The 18767-nt window shown below is 41.2% G+C and overlaps 1 protein-coding gene across 1 annotated transcript in view; it reads right to left on the reverse strand.

Annotated features, from left to right (window-relative positions):
• The window catches only part of LOC124413421 (dipeptidase 1-like), a 1027592-nt gene that overhangs the window by 91522 nt on the left and 917303 nt on the right, over positions 1-18767 (reverse strand). Inside the window, exon 11 of the mRNA XM_046893982.1 lies at positions 17503-17641. Coding sequence (XP_046749938.1) covers positions 17503-17641 — 139 coding nt within the window. The remainder of the gene's footprint in view (positions 1-17502; positions 17642-18767) is intronic.

The raw sequence follows: 18767 nt of genomic DNA on the forward strand, positions 1-18767 counted from the left end.
AACAGCTAGTCCAGGCACATCGTGCTCGGTTGGAGAGATTCCGTTCAGAGTAAATGTCCGCTACATGGAATAAAATCAAAGAGCTTGTTGCTCAAGGCCAAACCGGGTGGATACAGGACCTCCGGAAAGAAGTTTTCTTACAAGTGTGCGGAATATATCAGTTAGCAGTCGCGCATACAAATACCGTAGAAGAAATTAGAGCAGTATTACGAGCATTCATTAAGAAAAATAGATCAGCGGAACCAACCCCTTCTCCAAAGCCTCAATCGAGTACGTCCTTTTTCCTCGACTCACTCCCTGTACTACCCCGGGAACCTGTAGCCGATACACCCCCAGAACCATTAGTGAAAGGAGGTAGTAGACCATTGAAGCACCAGACAGTATCCAAGATGGTAGACTACTTGACATTGAAGGAAGTACGTCAGATGGTCAACGTCTTTGACGGGAGCGAACCGCGCAAAGTAGACGATTTACTACAAGCAATCGAGTTCGCCAGGGATAAAGTAGATCCAGCTCAGAAACTGGACGTATTGGAACTAGTCCCGAAAACAAAAATACAGGGCAAAGCAGCTATGGAACTCAGATACAAGAACATAGACTCTTTCGAAAAGTCAAAGAACGAGCTTTTAGCATTGTACGGAGCCAAAAGCTCCACGCCGGCGTTGCTGGTAGAATTATTCTCAAGTAGACAAAAATCAGGTGAGAACGCGCACGACTACGAAAAAAGGATTACACGTCTCATGATGGACCTAATTAGAGCATGCGGAGCTAGGACGAACATAGAGCGGAAAGAAAAGGAATCGAAGATCTACTTAGGTATCAAACACTAGCTATTTTTGAAAACGGGCTACATCACGACTTGAGGATGATTGTGAAATCATACCATTTCTCGGAATTTTCGGCATCAATAAAGGCGCGGAAGAGGAAGAAAAATCACAAAACGGCATAAATTCTATAAATCGACGAACGTACAGTAATGTTCATCGATGCATGCACTGTGGCTAACTTTATTTTTTCAACTTTTGTTTCTTTTCTACTCGTATTTTATGTGTCCATGGCCGGTGAAACAGTCGACAGGAGAAGTGGGAAAAACCACGACGACAGCCTCTCGGCGCTGTCATCCATATAACCTCTTAGATCGCGAGGGCACGGAAAACCCGTTTCACAAAGTGCATAAGCCGTCAATTTAAGACTCGACGAATATATAAATATGATGAAATTAAATATTTATACTTAAATTGAAGGCTGACGCACTTTGTGAAAGAGGTTATTCGTGCCCTCGCGATCTTAGAGGTTATATGGATGACAGCGCCGAGAGGCTGTCGTCGTGGTTTCTCTCATTTCTCCTGTGCACTGCTTCACCGGCCATAGGCACATAAAATGGGAGTAGAAAAGAAACAAAAGTTGAAAAAAATAAAGTTAGCCACAGTGCATGCATCGATGAACATTACTGTACCACTCAAACGATAAAAATACGTTGACAGTAAAGTGTCTGAAATGCAATCAGACAGGACACTTCGCGTGGGACTGCACCCAAGCAAAAAGCAGACAGTTTACCCACATAATTCCCGAATAAATCAACTAATCGCATAGAATTGCATTGTAACTTTTGTAAGCGCAAAGGGCACTTGTATAAACACTGCAGGGACAGAGCACGCCGTGATGAAAAACGATCGAAAAATAGTAACGGCAATGGGGATTTCAAGTATCAGAAAGCCTATGCTAGAAACTCTCAAAACACAGGTGATAAAAGTACAGGATACGAAGGACCACAGCGTTAATCAAAAACCGCGGGATCGTACAAATCCATGAGAGTCGCTAACGCAAATAGAACAATTTGAAACAGGATAGAGTTAATGGCCAGAGGAATCGCCAAAAAGAAAATGACATTACTGGTGGATTCTGGAGCCGAGGCCAGTATCATCAAACTTGAGATGCTGAAAGACGACATGCCAGTCACAGAAGAGACGACGAATCTATCCGGGATAGGGGAAGGCGTCGTCAAAGCATTGTGCAAGGTGGCACTACCGATGCGTATCGGAGACTTGGTAGTCACGCACCACTTCTTTGTGGTGGGAGATGATTTCTGCCTGGATACTGACGGAATCATTGGAATCAACTTCATAGAGAACCACGACGCCGCGATCGGGTGGGTCGCGCGAACATTCCTCCTGTATGGCCAGCGAATCCCGATGATACGACCAACGCGAGAGGAAAAAATTAGGTTGGCGCCTCGGACCGTAAGAAAGGTCAGTGTCAACACCACCAGTACGTTCATCGGCATCGTAGAGAAGAAAAAACTCGCTGACGGCGTATACCTAGGGAATTGTCTAACTGCGCCAGCAGACAAAAAATGCGTGGTCAACATAATGAACCTTAACGACTATGAGGTAACATTGAATACACCAACCGTAGAATTGGAAGAACTATGTGACGAGGACAACAGATCAGACGAGAAAGAGGAAGCCTACAGAGGATGGACGACGGGACAGACCGGCAGCCAACGCATGAAGCGACTAGTATGTAGAAAACATACGCACAGAAGACCTCAACAAAGAGGAAACAAGCTCGTTATTAGAGATATGTGAGACATATAGCGAGATTTTCCACTCACCTGGGGACAAGCTAGGCGTCACCGACGCAGTAAGCCACACAATAGAACTCATAGACGACAGAAAACCCGTAAAAGTTCGCCCTTAACGTTTACCCGAAACACAGAAGCAAATAATAGACAAGCAAATAGAAGCCATGCTAGAAAACAACATAATACGTCCGAGCCGCAGTCAATGGAATGCACTGCTTCTAGTTGTGCCGAAAAAACCTGACGCATCAGGAGAGCAAAGATTTAGAATAGTCGTTGACTACAGAAAATTAAACGAGATAACGGTAGGAGATGCGTACCCTTTACCCAATATTACGGAAATACTGGATCAATTGGGAAAAGCGAAATATTGCACCACGCAGGACCTCGCCTCAGGATTCCACGAGATACCGATAGCTGAAGGAGACAAAGAAAAAACCACCTTCTCGACATCACATGGACACTACGAGTACAACTCAACGCCTTTTGGACTCAAGAACGCACCAGCAACGTTTCAACGTCTGATGAACACTGTTCTAGCAGGACTGCAGGCATCTAAATGCTATGTTTACTTAGACGACATAGTAATCCATGGAGCAACTCTCAAGGAGCACAACGACAGATAAGTGGACGTTTTCGAAGGAATAGAGCAAAGCAAGCTCAGCCTCCAACCTGACAAGTGTCAATTCCTGAGAAAGGTAACGAGTTATTTGGGGCACATGATAACGTCCGAGGGAATTCTTCCAGACCCAGTGAAAATTAAGGACGGGAAGAATTTCAGAAGCCCAGCGACCGTAAAACAAGTACAGTCATTTCTAGGGCTTGCGGAATATTACCGAAGGTTCATAGAAAGGTTTTCACACATAGCACAACCGCTCACGCAACTGACAAAGAAAGGTACCAAGTTTGAATGGACAGCGGTAGAAGAGAACGCGTTTGAAACCTTAAAATCGAAGCTGGTTACAGCACCGGTTTTGAAATATCCAGATTTCACCAAACCCTTTTTAATAACCACGGATGCTTCCGACAAGGCGATCGGAGCGATTCTGTCCCAAGGTCAAATAGGGCGAGATTTACCCATAGCATATGCAATTTGAACACTGAACAAAGCGGAGAGAAACTATTCGACAACAGAGAGGGAAATGTTAGCCATCGTCTTCGGGACTAAGCAGTTTAGACCATACGTATACGGAACACATTTCACTGTGATCACAGATCACCTCGATCGAAGATCCTGGATCAAGATTACTGAAGATGAGATTAAAACTCACCGAGCACGAATACGATATTGTATATAAACCAGGAAGGTTAAACACGAACGGAACGAAAGGAACAGAACCTTCAGGTAGCACGGAAATTCCAAGGTCGTCGGAAGATTACGAAGAATCATAACCGGAATACTCAGAAGACGAAAAGAAAAGGATCCTGTATGAATACCACAACGCACCCATGGGTGGGCATCAAGGAGTCGCGCGCACTTTAAAGAGAATAAAATTGGAACACAAATGGCCTCACATGCAGAAGGACATCGGAGATTACATAAGCAAATGCAAAAAATGCCAAGCAAACAAGGCTCAAAAGACAGCCAAGGCACCTATGGTAGGAACAGACACGCCTACGCATGCTTTTAAAAAATGCGCTTTGCATATTGTAGGCCCATTACCCGAAACGGAAACGGGACATAAGTACGTTCTCACGTTCCAGGATGCATTGACGAAATTTAGCAAAGCCGTACCGTTGAGCGACCAGGAGGCAAAGACTATGGCGAAGGAGTTTGTGACGAATATAATATGTGAATACGGAACTCCTAACATAATTCTCACAGATCAGGAAACGAACTTTCTAAGCGAACTATTCAAAAATGTATGTAAATTCTTAAAAATCCAAAAGATACAAACCACAGCATACCACCCAAAGTCCAACGGAGCACCGGAGCGATGACATAGGACACTAGCAGAGTATTTAAAAAACTACATAGATGAAGATCAGAGTAACTGGGACGAGTGGTTGCCTTACGCAATGTTTACTTACAATACAACCCCTCATACGGCAACCGGATTCACACCCTTTAAACTAGTATTTGGGCGCCCAGCAGAACCACCTTCATCGTTGAAACAGGCTCAAAGGCTCACCTACGCCTACGACGACTACACGCAGGAACTGCGCGAAAGACTAAGAGCTACCAACCTTACAGCAAAGGAAAATCTAGTTGTAGCAAAAAAAAGGGCAAAAGCATGTTATGATAAGAAGACGTGGACGACGGTATTCCAGCGGGGGGATAAAGTTTTGCTGCTGGATGAAACCGTCAGAAGAGGCAGATCACAAAAGTTGACCCCGAAATACATAAGACCTTACGTCATCCTAAAGAGGAATTCAGAAGTTAACTACACAATCAAAAAGGGAGGAAAGAAGTAAAAGTCCACGTCAACCGCCTCGAATTATTCTTAGAGCACTAATTGAAATGCATGGAACACCCCCAAACCCTCTACCCTTTACCTCCTACACTACCCCGAGACGGAAGATATACAAAATTTGACGGTAGTAATATTTGTCTTATCGGGATTGCAGGTTACTCGCGAACATAGCCATGATTTACCCCGTTGTACCTGATCTAATAAACAACTTTTATACTTTGTTTCACCAATTCGTGGCTAAGTGAGAGAAATTCATCTTTCTCCCCTCTGGGAACTACCCGCACTCTCCTATCCCCACAACGAAGTAGAGATACAACACCTAAAACTGTAGAAAACTCTAAAAAAAACTTAGTGGTGGGGGCCCAACAAAATCGGGGCAAATTGCAGATGTAAACGCTGAAATGTTAGATGATGTGGTGGAGGGAAAGATGGCGGATAAATTCAATGTGTTTTATGTGGAAAGTATAAATAACATAGTGGATTCAATAGAGAGGGATGCATCTGCAAGTCCAAGTAGAATAAGAATACTGGGGGGTAGTGGCAGGAAAAACGAAAGGGGAATAGAAAAGTTTAAGGAAATAAGAATAACAGAGCTCGAGAATATAGTTAACGGACTCCCGAGAAAGAAAGGTACTGATGAAGGCATACCAAGTGATATACTAAAGCTGGCATTCAGTGTAATTGGACAGGAGTTTGTCCATGTAATCAATGAATCTTTAAGGGAGGGCTGTTGCCCTAATAGTTGGAAAACGTCCACGATCATACCGATCCCAAAGATAGAGAACGCCGAAAATGCAAAGGATTTCCGCCCAATCAATATGTCACCATTGTGACTAGAAGGTGCTAGAGTTGGTAGTGAAGAGTCAACTCGATAAGTACTTGGAATTGAACGAGGTGATAACAGAGCATCAGTCAGGTTTTAGAAAACAATTTTAATGTGAAACTGCAATCCAAACCGTTATAGATGAATGGAAATTAAGCATTAGCGAAGGGAAGATAGTAGGAGTAATCTTCATGGATTTAAAGAGAGCATTTAAGACAGTGGATAGAGAGTTGATAATGAAAAAAATGATGCAATATGGAATTAGAGGGAAAGTCTTAGAATGGTTTAGATCGTACTTGAATAATAGGACGCAACAAGTTGTAGTTAATCAGGAATTTTCGGATATTATTACAACTCACTACGGTGTGCCACAAGAATCCGTGTTAGGGCCTCTGCTGTTCATTATATATATGAATGATATAGTCAACACATGCCCAAAAGACAGTGAAATAAAAATGTTCGCTGATGATGGGCTCATATATGTTACTGGAGATAGTGGTGCGGAGGTTGAAGGAAAAATGAACAGGGCTTTAAGTGTAGCAGACGGGTGGATGAATAGGAACAAACTGAAAATGAATGCGTAAAAGACTCAATATATGATTGTAAGGAGTGTGAGAAAAGAATTGAGGGAGAATATTGTGCTGCAACGCATGGATGGAACAGAGTTAGAGTGAATGGAGGTAATGAAATACTTAGGTGTTATGATAGATGATAAATTGTGATTCAAAAAGCGTGTGAGTATATGTTGAAAAAGATAGGTAAAAATACGAGCTTTCTGAACAGGATAGGGCGATATCTGTCGGCATACACTAGATGTGTCGTATATAAGTCAATCATAGCGCCGCACTTTGAGTACTGCGCAACACTGCTAGTGTGTATGGGTGAGTACGAGTTAAATAAACTACAGATTGCACAGAATAGGGCTATGCGAGTAATACTGCAATGCAACCGGTATGCGAAGGTAACTGATATGTTGCAAGCAGTGTAGTTTATGAGTGTGGAACAGAGACTCTACTGTAATGTATGCATATTTATCTTTAAGGCCGTACACAAATTGTTACCGAAAGAACTGGCAAATAAATTTCAAATTGTAAGGTCGAGAACCGGCCGGGTAACGCGCCCAGCCGAAAATATTGCAGTCCTGTTCACAAAAACGAGAAGTATTCAAAAGAGCATGTTCTACGAAGGAGTAAGAATTTACAATGCGCTGCCGGTAGAGGTTAAGGGTTGTGTAGAATTAAGTAAGTACAAAAATATGTTAAAATCATACATTGTAAGTGAAATAAAATAAGTGCAGTGTAGACGTAAGGCTTATATGTGATTAATAATTGTAAAGGAATTATTATTGTTACAAGTGCAATATGGACGTAGGATAGATATGTAACTGTAATTGTGTGTATATGAAATAGCTGAGAAAGATAAATAAATGCCATTCATTCATCTCTCCCTCTCCCTCTCTCTCTCTCCAAGTGAGTACTACTGGTTGACTTTCATATCGCTCTCCAATATTCCACTCGATTCTGCTTCGTTCTGCCTTCGGGCGACTCTTGTTTCAGAGCTATAGCACGCCCAAATTTGCTTTTCATCGTCCTCTCTAACTGCATCTCTGCAATTCGGTATCCAACACAGAGGATTAGATGAAAAGTACAAAATCACTTTCAATCTTTCTTCGGTCTTGGCTGTCAAAACGGTTCTTCACCTGCTTCGGACAATCTGCGCATGGGCAAGTTCCACCACTATTTCTCGATCTGTCACTGTGTGCTCGCCTACTCTTTAAATACGATCGGCAATGTGTTGACGCTTGTCATCATAATCAGCGCATGCGCTCTCTTCACTCGCCTGGCTATATCGTCCATCGATACCACCGATAGCATGTGATAGCACAGTCACTAGAACCTATTGCCTACGAGTTAAGCCGCTGTCGCCATCTACCATAAATTGACCGCAGCGCAGCCCATCTTCACTATTATCGATCATTGATTATCACCGAGCACCATCACTCTATTTATACATCGATCGAGCACCATTACTCCATTTATCCATTGATCTTATTCGGGGACTGCGGGACTGCGGTGCGTATCGATTACCAATTGAGATTGGATTCATCACCACGGAGTTTAGATGTCGCAACGGTGTGCTCTGTGTGGTCGTCTTGCGGGGAGAAGAGGCGAGACTATCGAATGTATCGGCGGCTGCGGTGAGATCTTTCACAAAACTTGCGCGGTTAAAAAATTTAATATCGATCCCAACGATCAAATGTCAAATTTTCACTGTGACCCCTGCGCGATGCACCGATCAGGTATCACACCTCGCACACCTCCGCATAATAATAATGTGCCCTCAACGCTTACTCACCCTGCCAGTCCCCCCCTCGCCAATCAGGGGCAAATAAATGTGACTCACGATCAATCTTTCGATTCTTCGGACAGAGAACTTTTATTAATAATGAACAAAAATCTTTCGGCTTTTATTGCACAACAGACCGCGGTGAATACTGATCATACAAGAAAACTGGAAAGTATTCAGAATCACACTCGATTACTCCAGGCGCACGATGAAAGAATCACGCAATTAGAAGCAAGCAATGCAAAACTGATCGAGCAAAACACTGAATTATCTCGCGAACTTCATTTATTACAAGCAGGCAACCCGGCTACATTTATCCCCCCCCCCTCTCGCTACTGAGATCACGATTACCGGTGTACCCCTTTCTATTGTCGATACGCCACAAGAGATTGTTGACAAGGTTTTCTTTGCGGTCGGGGTTCCTGACCTGATTAGTGATATTTTAGAGATCCGTAGTTTAGACAAAAAATCAAATTCAGCGGCGAGCGACGTTGCTACTTCAACTCCATCGGGCCCCAGTGGCAATATAAAAAAAAATCGTTTATTCTCACATTGAAGTCTCAACAGGTTAGAGATTTTATATTAAATAAAAAACGCACTATCAAAACACTATCAATCAAAAACGTTTTTGGCTCGTATGAATACGGTAACATCTTCGTAAATGAATTCCTTCCAGCAGCGGTATATAAGTTGCTCCGCCTCACCAAAGCTCGTGCGAAAAGTCATAAATACAATAGCGTATGGCACAAAAATGGTGTGATTTATGTGCGTAAAGAAAACGGTCAACCAACTCTTACTATTTCCTCGGCCGATGAACTCTCAAAACTTGTCTGACTACCCGCTCTTGATCAAATTTCGTCGCGCAACGAAAATATCCGAACATCTCGCCCTGAAGGATTGTCCTTGCACCTTAAGGTAGCCCAGTTTAACGCTAATTCATTGCTCGCGCATATTGACTTAATCAGGCTTTATTTTTATTCGAATTTTTTTCATATTATTTCCATATCCGAAACTTGGCTACATTCAGGTATTCTAGATGATCTAATTAATATTAAGGACTATTTTATAATACGAAATGATCGCGAGGGCAAAGTTGGAGGAGGCGTGGCTTGTTACATTCACTGTTCTCTCAAAGCAAAATTACTTGACGCCTCGCCCAGTCGTTTTATGAATTTGGAATTTTGTTTTATCTGTAATTCTCTCACATTTTCCATTTAAAGTAATTATAGTAAAAATTCATTATATTACTTATGTAACCATAATTTAAGTCTATTTCGATCGTAACTCCAAATTTAGTTGTAGTTTAGTTATTAAGTTAGGTTAAGATTAAACGATATAAATACTATCAAAAATCCTCATACTTTCATTATGTAATAACACATGTATACTTTTCTATCTTTTTTTGCCCCATAGCGTGCTAGGGCATTACAAAAATTATCAATCAATCAATCTCCCTCTCCCTCTCCCTCTCCCTCTCCCTCTCCCTCTCCCTCTCCCTCTCCCTCTCCCTCTCCCTCTCCCTCTCCCTCTCCCTCTCCCTCTCCCTCTCCCTCTCCCTCTCCCTCTCCCTCTCCCTCTCCCTCTCCCTCTCCCTCTCCCTCTCCCTCTCCCTCTCCCTCTCCCTCTCCCTCTCCCTCTCCCTCTCCCTCTCCCTCTCCCTCTCCCTCTCCCTCTCCCTCTCCCTCTCCCTCTCCCTCTCCCTCTCCCTCTCCCTCTCCCTCTCCCTCTCCCTCTCCCTCTCCCTCTCCCTCTCCCTCTCCCTCTCCCTCTCCCTCTCCCTCTCCCTCTCCCTCTCCCTCCCCCTCCCCCTCCCCCTCCCCCTCTCCCTCTCCCTCTCCCTCTCCCTCTCCCTCTCCCTCTCCCTCTCCCTCTCCCATTGGTTCGATATTTCTTTCTTTCGTTAACCGACCTTCCGTTACCACGCCGTCTCTAACACACTCGGGGTACGAGGCCCCTGATGTCCTCGCCGTCACCCCCGCACAGGGTGGCCCTGTGTTGGGCAAGGGAATACGCTGCCCAGGTCACATGGCTCCATAGAATCGAGCTGTCTTCTGATTCACCAGCCGGACCCCGTCGGGACCACCGAATTTGCATCCGGGTACGGTACCGGGAGCCGAACCTCGAGGACTGGTTATTGGAAAATTGAAAATCAACCGTATAAGATTATATAAATGAACTGACGGTTTCTGCGTCAACCAATAATATTGTAAAAACTGTTTTGTCTTTAATTCCTGACTTTCTATTACTTTATATTAAACTGTCTCCCACAATTTATTACGTTGCATCGCCCAGTGCAACAATATCGCAATTCCTATTCCGATTTCGTAAACGCCATATTTTTTTCGAGACATACGATACCAGCTGCTAGTTTTTAGTGTATATTACTTACCGAACTCTCAATGTAAATGGTTTCCTTTGTTCGTGTAGGCTTAATTTGCGATTATCTACTGTAGTGGAGGTTGCGTTTTGTTCGGGTGTGTCTTCAGTGGCGGTAACTTTCCTATTTCTATTCTCTATTCGGTCAGATGGAGGAATATAAAGCAGGAGAAGAAAAATGACAGACGTTTGCTGATCTGAAAATTTGTTCAGAAATATGAAAATACTAAAATTGTTAATTCATTTCCATACAATGTACAGTGTGTAAACAAGTGAGTGGTTTCTAGGAAATATTAAAACTGGATTTGAATTTTCACCCCCAGAAAAAGTTGGAAGCAAATAAACGTAAACTTTGTCGTCAACGTCTTGGATGTTCTTCACTCTGCGCAGCTCGAATATCAGATGAGACTTTACAGTTTTCCATATGTCAAAAAGTAGTGAATGCCTTTCCGGCCAGAGTTTATTAAAGTCACATTCGAGCTATACACACAATTAAAAAAAAATTGAAATGTTGGAATTGGATATTAAGCGTTAAATAATAACAGGTACGTACTAGTTTACATTCAATTTGCAAACGAAGGGCTATATCTCGCGGAAATAGCGAAAGACAGATTTGTTTCCAGTTCGAATAATTGTTCTTTGCACTTCATACGTCTTTCGCCATACATCTGAAAGTTGTTGTCATGGCACAAAGTGAGTTTTGAACCACTCCAGCTGGACTTTTTATACATCTGTCATCTGCAAATGCGATTAGATGTACTGTGACGCTAAATTCTGTTACCCTCTGACGAGGACTTACCGTTAACACTTTGGCGCGATTCTCCAATTATTCGATACGATATTTAAGATACGAAAAGATACTCGTTGGGCGCCAGACGCTTCAGCGTCAATTTTTAGAGGAAAGGGAAAGATACGATACGATAATAATAATTAGAGAACCCGTTGTATGGCTGGCTAGGCTCAGGTACTCACCCGAACTGGTAGAGTGGCGGTATCCAAAGGCAGTTACAACAGTTACGGAAATAAGGAAAATAAAGAGATCAAGAAATAAGCTCGAATCAAGTAAATTAACAAGCCAATCAGTCGTATATTATTGATCAGTTCATAAGCGGTAGATTAGTCAATTTGTTACAGAAAGTTAACAAAAGATATTTAGTCAACGAGAGTGATTTACAAGATTTTCGGTTAAAGAAGCTAAGCGATAATTCGCACAAAATAATAGTTGGCAAAAAAAATTAATCGTAGGTCGAGAGAAGCGATATAATGCAAAAAGTCTACTCAAACTAGACGTCACTGGGCGACGTGATCTTACCCAAATTTCAGAAGCGGCACTACGAGAATTGTTACATTAAAGCAAGAGTGAAACTTTAGCGAAAATCGGTAGTTGACGGAATTGACGGTAGCTTAGAACTATAGTGACAAGAAAATAATATTTAAATTACGACAAACGGTAATTAGCGAGAAAGATTGACAGTGATATACGATTCACAAATATCGGAAGCTTATACGGAAGAATTATTCACAGCAAGCGGTTTGATAATTACAACAGTCAAAATTACGATATTAAATTAACAAGGAAATTCGAAATTACGATAACGAGAGAAAATACAGAAGTTATACGAGATTGAGAGGTTTAGAGAAGGGATTGCAGAGTAAAAATAATACACTAAATACACCTGGTTACAATAAGCAACTTAAGATAACACAGAAGTACGATATTCGGGAAACAAAAGAATATTACAAGGTAATAAGAAATGTAAATCAATATAAGCGATAGAAAACAAAGGTGCGGTAGTATTTAGCGGCTTAATCTACGCTCAGCTGTACTCCAAGTAGCTCAATATACGATATGAAATTTCATGCACAAAGCAAATAATATAAAACAAGCGATACGATACAAAGCGATAGGCAATACTAGTAAGAAAAGTAAAGATAGCGATAGCGATAGACAGTAGAAATTACACAAGCGTTTCTAGCATAAAATTACGAGAAGCAAAGAAAATCAGAGATACAAAAGATAAGCATTAAGCAAAGAAAATTCAGAAATACAAAAGATATTCGGTAGTTACGAGGTCGCTCACGATAGTTTTCGGAAATTAATTACGAAACGAAATCATGCAGTCGCACGGCGGCTTACAGCACCTCAATGTCCGTGGACCATGATTCACAAAGATACTGGCATCATTCGATGCAACCAAAACGATAATTAAGATACGATAAGAGAAACAGAAATTAGAGCAACTTCGTAACGGTACGATATAAAGGCGAAAGCCTTACCTTAGTCGGCGACGAGATTAAGCACTGATTTTAAATTAAATTAAACTTAAAGAAAGCGAAGAAAGAAGGAAGTGAAGTTAACGGAAGGAATTGAAGCTAAAGGAAGGAGTGAATCTAAAAGATCAAAACGGTAGTGGGTGCGAAAAAGGTAACGATAGCGATAGCGGTAGAGGAATAAGCGATAGTGGTAGAATATAAGAGGAAGGTTGAGGATTTCTAACTAAACGAGAGCGAGGTGGTAGCGAAGCTGTCTCCTGGCGGGTTGAGCGTAGAATAGGCAGAGTTCGGAGTCCGGATCAGCGATCTTGCCGGTGTCGTCAGGTGATTCTTCTTCCCCTTCGGTGGTCATTCAATCCCCACCATAATTGGGTCATCCCTCTGGCGAATATCGGCTACGCGTTATCGACGATTACCGCTAGATGAGCGTAGTTGACATCACACGTACTTTTCTTCGTCTGCTGCGTCGTACGGTCCAGGTTGCCTGTCATTGGGGGTTCCCTCCACGAAGGCAGGTACGTAGGCTACCTCCGGAAGGTTACCGGATGGAGTGCAACTCCACATTGTTTGCCTCCACCGGCTTCGTCGTCTAGGCAGTGGCCAACTGCCCACGATATATCACGAAGACCATGCAGTCACACGGCGGCTTACAGCACCTCATCGTCCGTGGACCATGACTCACAATGATTGTAGCCCTTACTGACAGGAAGGCTGCGTCGATCCTCAGGACGAGGGCTTTATCAACTTTGGACGTAGTGTTTTAGGCTCGGTCCGGCTCCTGGCCGGTAAGTCGGTGAACGACAGGCTGCGGTCTGCTCTTGATGTCGAACTCACGGCATCCGAAAAAGTAGGCATTCAAAGTTGTACGGGAGATTCATGATTACGAAACGGTAGTTGAATTCGTCGGTAGCTGGAACTGTAGTTTTCGGTAGTTGTCGATCCCTCGGTGAATCAAAGAAACGTGTTGATCCCTCGATGATCGTGGTCGCGGTACCTGTTTAGCTTGCGCCGAAGCGCGGGATTACAAAATTTGTACAGAAAATATTAGTAACTAGTATTTTTTGCCTATATCGTATCGAGCTTGCTTGGAGTACCCCGCCAGGGACGCGTTTTCGGTAGGTTCCTTTAGATTTTTAGCCTTGTAACGAGCCATTCTGAAATGCCACGTTACAGTACATACAAAATTATATACACGTACCTATTATAATAATCACAGCACTGCTGACTGGTCACAGTTACAGATTTTAGTATATCTTTGGTTTTCGGTCTTTGAATTTTGAGTATTCTTGCTCTCTCTGTACACCTTTAACGTACCCATAGTGCTCCCACAGATTCCCATGAGCTAATACTGAAACCCCGTTCACTGATTTGAAGCCATTAAAATATGTTCCAGGATATTCCGTATTAAACAATTTTTATATCTGATGAGCGTATCTGTTAAACGTTGCCGAAGAAAGTCTGTGTACGAGAATTAATGATGATTGTTCTAAACGCGGGAGCGATTAGGTGAGGATGAGAGCCCGCCCCACCCAATCAAATATGTTGAACACATAAAGGCTTTTAAAATAACACATTTCTGCTGTGCTTATTTCTGATCCTATATAAATCTCGGCATTGCCCTGGTCTGCCCTGATAATTAGCTTATATTTATAATAATACCAACTCGATACGCATATTACACTTATTGAATTTTACATCAAATCGGGGAGATTTTCTGTGCCATCGTCTGATGAAGTTACCAAAGCGTTATCAAGCTTACTTTGGATTATGAGGTGTACCAGAAGTATCTGAGCTCTGTTATTTAAAAACCCATTGTTATATTTATACACCGGTTTTATCATTTTTCCATTTTCGTATTTCCTTAGCAATATTTCTAATTTTTAAACAATCAATTTGTATTTGCATCTTCGAGGTGAATAAAACAAAAAAAAAGTTAGCTGAGTTGGTAAATAATAAAATCTAACCTACTGATACTTGATTTTCGGGACTAGAATTTTATAACTCGGATGTCGTATGGAGTGACGGTGTTGGTTCTCTGGGTACAGTCTGTAACGATGATATTTGTCTTGATTTCCAATTTTCGCGGATTCAAGGCGACCAGTAAAAATTTATAAATTATTCCAAAGGTCTATCATTTCACAAGAATTAGGGTTAGTTCAATCGTCATTACAAAAGAAAAACATGAAGAATCAGTCTCAGAAATAGAAAATGTGTGCAAAAAGTTTACCAATTTTAGATAATAATTATAGTAACATACAATGAGATTCAGTAACTCTACATAGAAACTATTCGTGAGTTACACAGAAAATATTGTTGAATGATGAAAAGTAGGTACTTGATTCGAAAATAGAGATTGATGAATTGCTAAATTACTCTTGATTCAAGAATGGTTTTTGGTTGCCTACTACAGAGAAAGCATTTTTTATTTTTCATAGAATATACCCTGGATATGTCGCCTAGTTTCGTGTACGGTATCATTGACCGTAAAGACTGTAGGTCGATCAGGTCAGTATCGACAGGGGTAGCTTCAGCCGGCAAAAAAGAAAAGATTCTGATAGATCCTTTAATTGCAAAGCAGATAAATATCACGAACCCTACATCGTACAATATTTTTGTCTCGGATGTAAACGAGGGATCCTAAATCATACAGTCCTCAACTATTTTCATTTTTTATGAAAGCCGGAAAATGTAGTTCTAGCTACAAAACTAAAATGAGTTTTGTAGCTGTAACCAAAAAATCTCGTATTTTTACTATTCTGATTGATAATAGATTTTAGCTAAAACATGTCCTTCAGTGCTCACCTCCGATATAGTCTGAAGTTGTCCGCCGTGCCGATATGAGGAGAACATCTCTACCGGTTATCTGTGATATTGTATATACTCAACCGGAAATCATTCAGTATAGTGCTAGTTGACCGATCAATCGCAACGATTCTACACAACATGTCTCAAACTAGTAACGGCATGCAAAATAGAGGAAATAATTTTTGCAGCCCAAAAAAAAAACTGCGTCGGAACTTTGTATACATTAGGATTACGAATCGAATAACTGCATAAGATAGGATAAATAAAATAGACTAGACTAGAATAGAATAGAATGAAATAAAATCGAACAGAAAACTACAGAATAATTATGATTATAAGTTCATACTTATTGTGCAGTTGTTTAAGTCTCCTTCGAATCACTCTAGCACGTCAATACTTGTTCAAAGCACTGTGAATAATAACACTGGCCGAAAAATATAACGCTGCAACGCTGCACCCGCAGAAAAGCTTTTCACTTTACAAATGCTATAAATTGCTATACACATAGGAAACGATACGTCGTTGTCAGAAAAAAAACCTCTTTTGTGAACGGGAATAAATACAATGCGATTTACAAACTGAATGCTACATTATTATCAGAAAACATATATACATTAGGTACAGCGTTTTGGATATATTGCAAGTTTTGCAATACCTCGTAACTTGGCGTTAGTTCGTCAAAAATCGAGATCGCTCGTATGGCAAATATTGCGGTACTATATGGATAACTATGATGAAATGTTTGAAGCATGTTGCATTAACGTACGCGAACAAAACATTCTACTGTATATAAGAAGAAATTATTATAAATATTACGATACGTATAGCACTTATTGAATGACAGTATAGTGGTTTGTTATATACGTATAGTACCCCTAACTATAATTATAGGATAGACCGCCATAATGTCAGAATATCTCACGATTACTGTGCGATGTATATGAATTTTTCCTATAATTTTCTCTTAGTGTAGCGTAAGCATTGGCTCTCTTTCGGTTCTCCCGAGACTGGTGCCCAACACCCGTTTATCTGGTGCCGTTTAATATTCCCATCTTTCATTTGCCGTGTTGGGGAGCGCCATTTGTGTAAACTTGCCTCTGCGCTAAGCTCACTTTCCCCGGGTGAGACAGTTAAATAACATTGAACGCAGTGCTTCTGAATATACGTTAGCTAGGCTATACGCTCCTCGGGAATCCGGCAGCCAGCTCTTACATTTCAGCACGCAGATACACACTGTTATCCGGCAATATATACGCGACACGATTCTCTCCACCTTGCATGTCCAAGAAGTGAACCAGAACGGGTAGAAAAGTAGAATGAACTTATTGTAAACACTCTAAGTGGCCCGTTACAATTTCTACATCACATTCTTAAAAGTAAACCATGCCATCGTCTAGACTTTCCACCGTGACCATCAAATGGAGATTACTTGTATTAACTTTCCGAATTGTACACCGATATCAATTCAATCAGGCCAATCCCCTGCCTGGCACCTTCGAATATCCATAACAGAGCAGATGCCTTATGTAATACGCGTTCTTTATGTTCAATTTGATCCGCATTGATACATCATTATAAGATATCTGATGCATTTCGACCATACACATCCTTTTTGAATCCTGTTTTCTTTCGTACCGGTGCAGATTATTTATATTAGGTGACTTTCGTCGAGTTCAGTAAAGGAAGGTACATAGTTTTTTTTTCATTCATTGCTACACAGTACCCTGGAGATGATCGGCTGCAGCCCGATCGAAACGTCGCAATAAACATTGCTTTAAAGAAAATGTCTCTTCTTTGATTGAACTCGACGAAAATCACCTAATATGAATTCTCAACGGTCACGAACTTCAAAATTCGGTACAGATTATTGTTTCATTATTTACCTGTTCCACTTTCTTGAAAACCCTCAGTAGGTTGAGGCCTGCCAACTTTTTGACGTCATCTTCTGTCCATGAAGAATCTTCCATCAACGCTGCTAAGAGTTGGGGATACCTCGACACATCTTCCAAGCCAGTCGGTGTACTGAAATATGCATCAGTAAGATTATATAATATTTATCATTGTGCAGATTAGATTATTTCATGTAAAGTGAATGTTGAGATTTATAGACAGATATCCTATTCAATAACTTTGGATAATTAGTCCTCTCGTGTAGCATGTCCGTTATCTACTGATTTCTAGTAGCCAACACGATCCATACTTTGAGTTTGTCATTTGAACTAGTGTAACATGTATAAAAGGGTATTTCATATCATGAACTTTTTGGAAATATGACTAGGATACCTCCCAAATTGGTTCCAACTAAATTAACAGAAATGTCCTCAAAATCACAAGGATCTGTCACAACCGTAAGCTCTCTCACAAATATGAGAAGTTTACCATTTGAAATATACACATACTCAATCAATTTTCAGTGTATATCGTAATGGGTATCCCCAATGGGTCCGGAAAGAATGTTTAACAGCTTAGACTAGATCGTTATTTGTACCAACATCTTGCATTTCACACGACTGCTGTGATCATTGAAATATCCAAGCCACTTCCGAAACACCTTACCGAACCCCTACCCGAATAGTTCGAGAAATGTCACCTTACAACATATCTTCGATCGTTGAACTAACTATTTTCAAAAACTCTGTATGTGTGAGAAACCAGCATTGATGCTACCATATTTGATGAAAGCAGCATCGTCAATTAAGTATTTTCCGTCGTTTCTCTACTGAAAAACTGACAGGAATGTCAAATTAGTCGTGTGGCGAGACTTGTCCTAAAACTGTAGTAAAAACGTGTGTATTTTCATTAGAAAACTTCACAGCGCTTAAGAGAAGGCCTAGGTTTAAGACAGATTTGTGCTTCACAGGAGATTTTTATTTATTCACTCAGCACTAATCTCGGCGCTGACTGGGTCAAAATTCGAAAAATTTATTTTAATATTTTTACAGCTTCTGTTCTTCCACAATCATTGTTAAACTTTCCGCAAGGGATGCTAAAGCTGTTGCTGGACACTGCACCGTTTATAGTCAATCTAGTGTCCAATTTTCTTTTTTCGATAATGGTTCTCTCAATATGTGAGATATAAATCATGTCTAGAGTGCAAGAAATCAACACTTCACTCTTTTAAAAACCTTTCGACTGGAGACACTTTTCT

This window comes from Diprion similis, chromosome 12 (genome assembly GCF_021155765.1).
Source record: "Diprion similis isolate iyDipSimi1 chromosome 12, iyDipSimi1.1, whole genome shotgun sequence".
Lineage (NCBI taxonomy): Eukaryota > Metazoa > Arthropoda > Insecta > Hymenoptera > Diprionidae > Diprion > Diprion similis.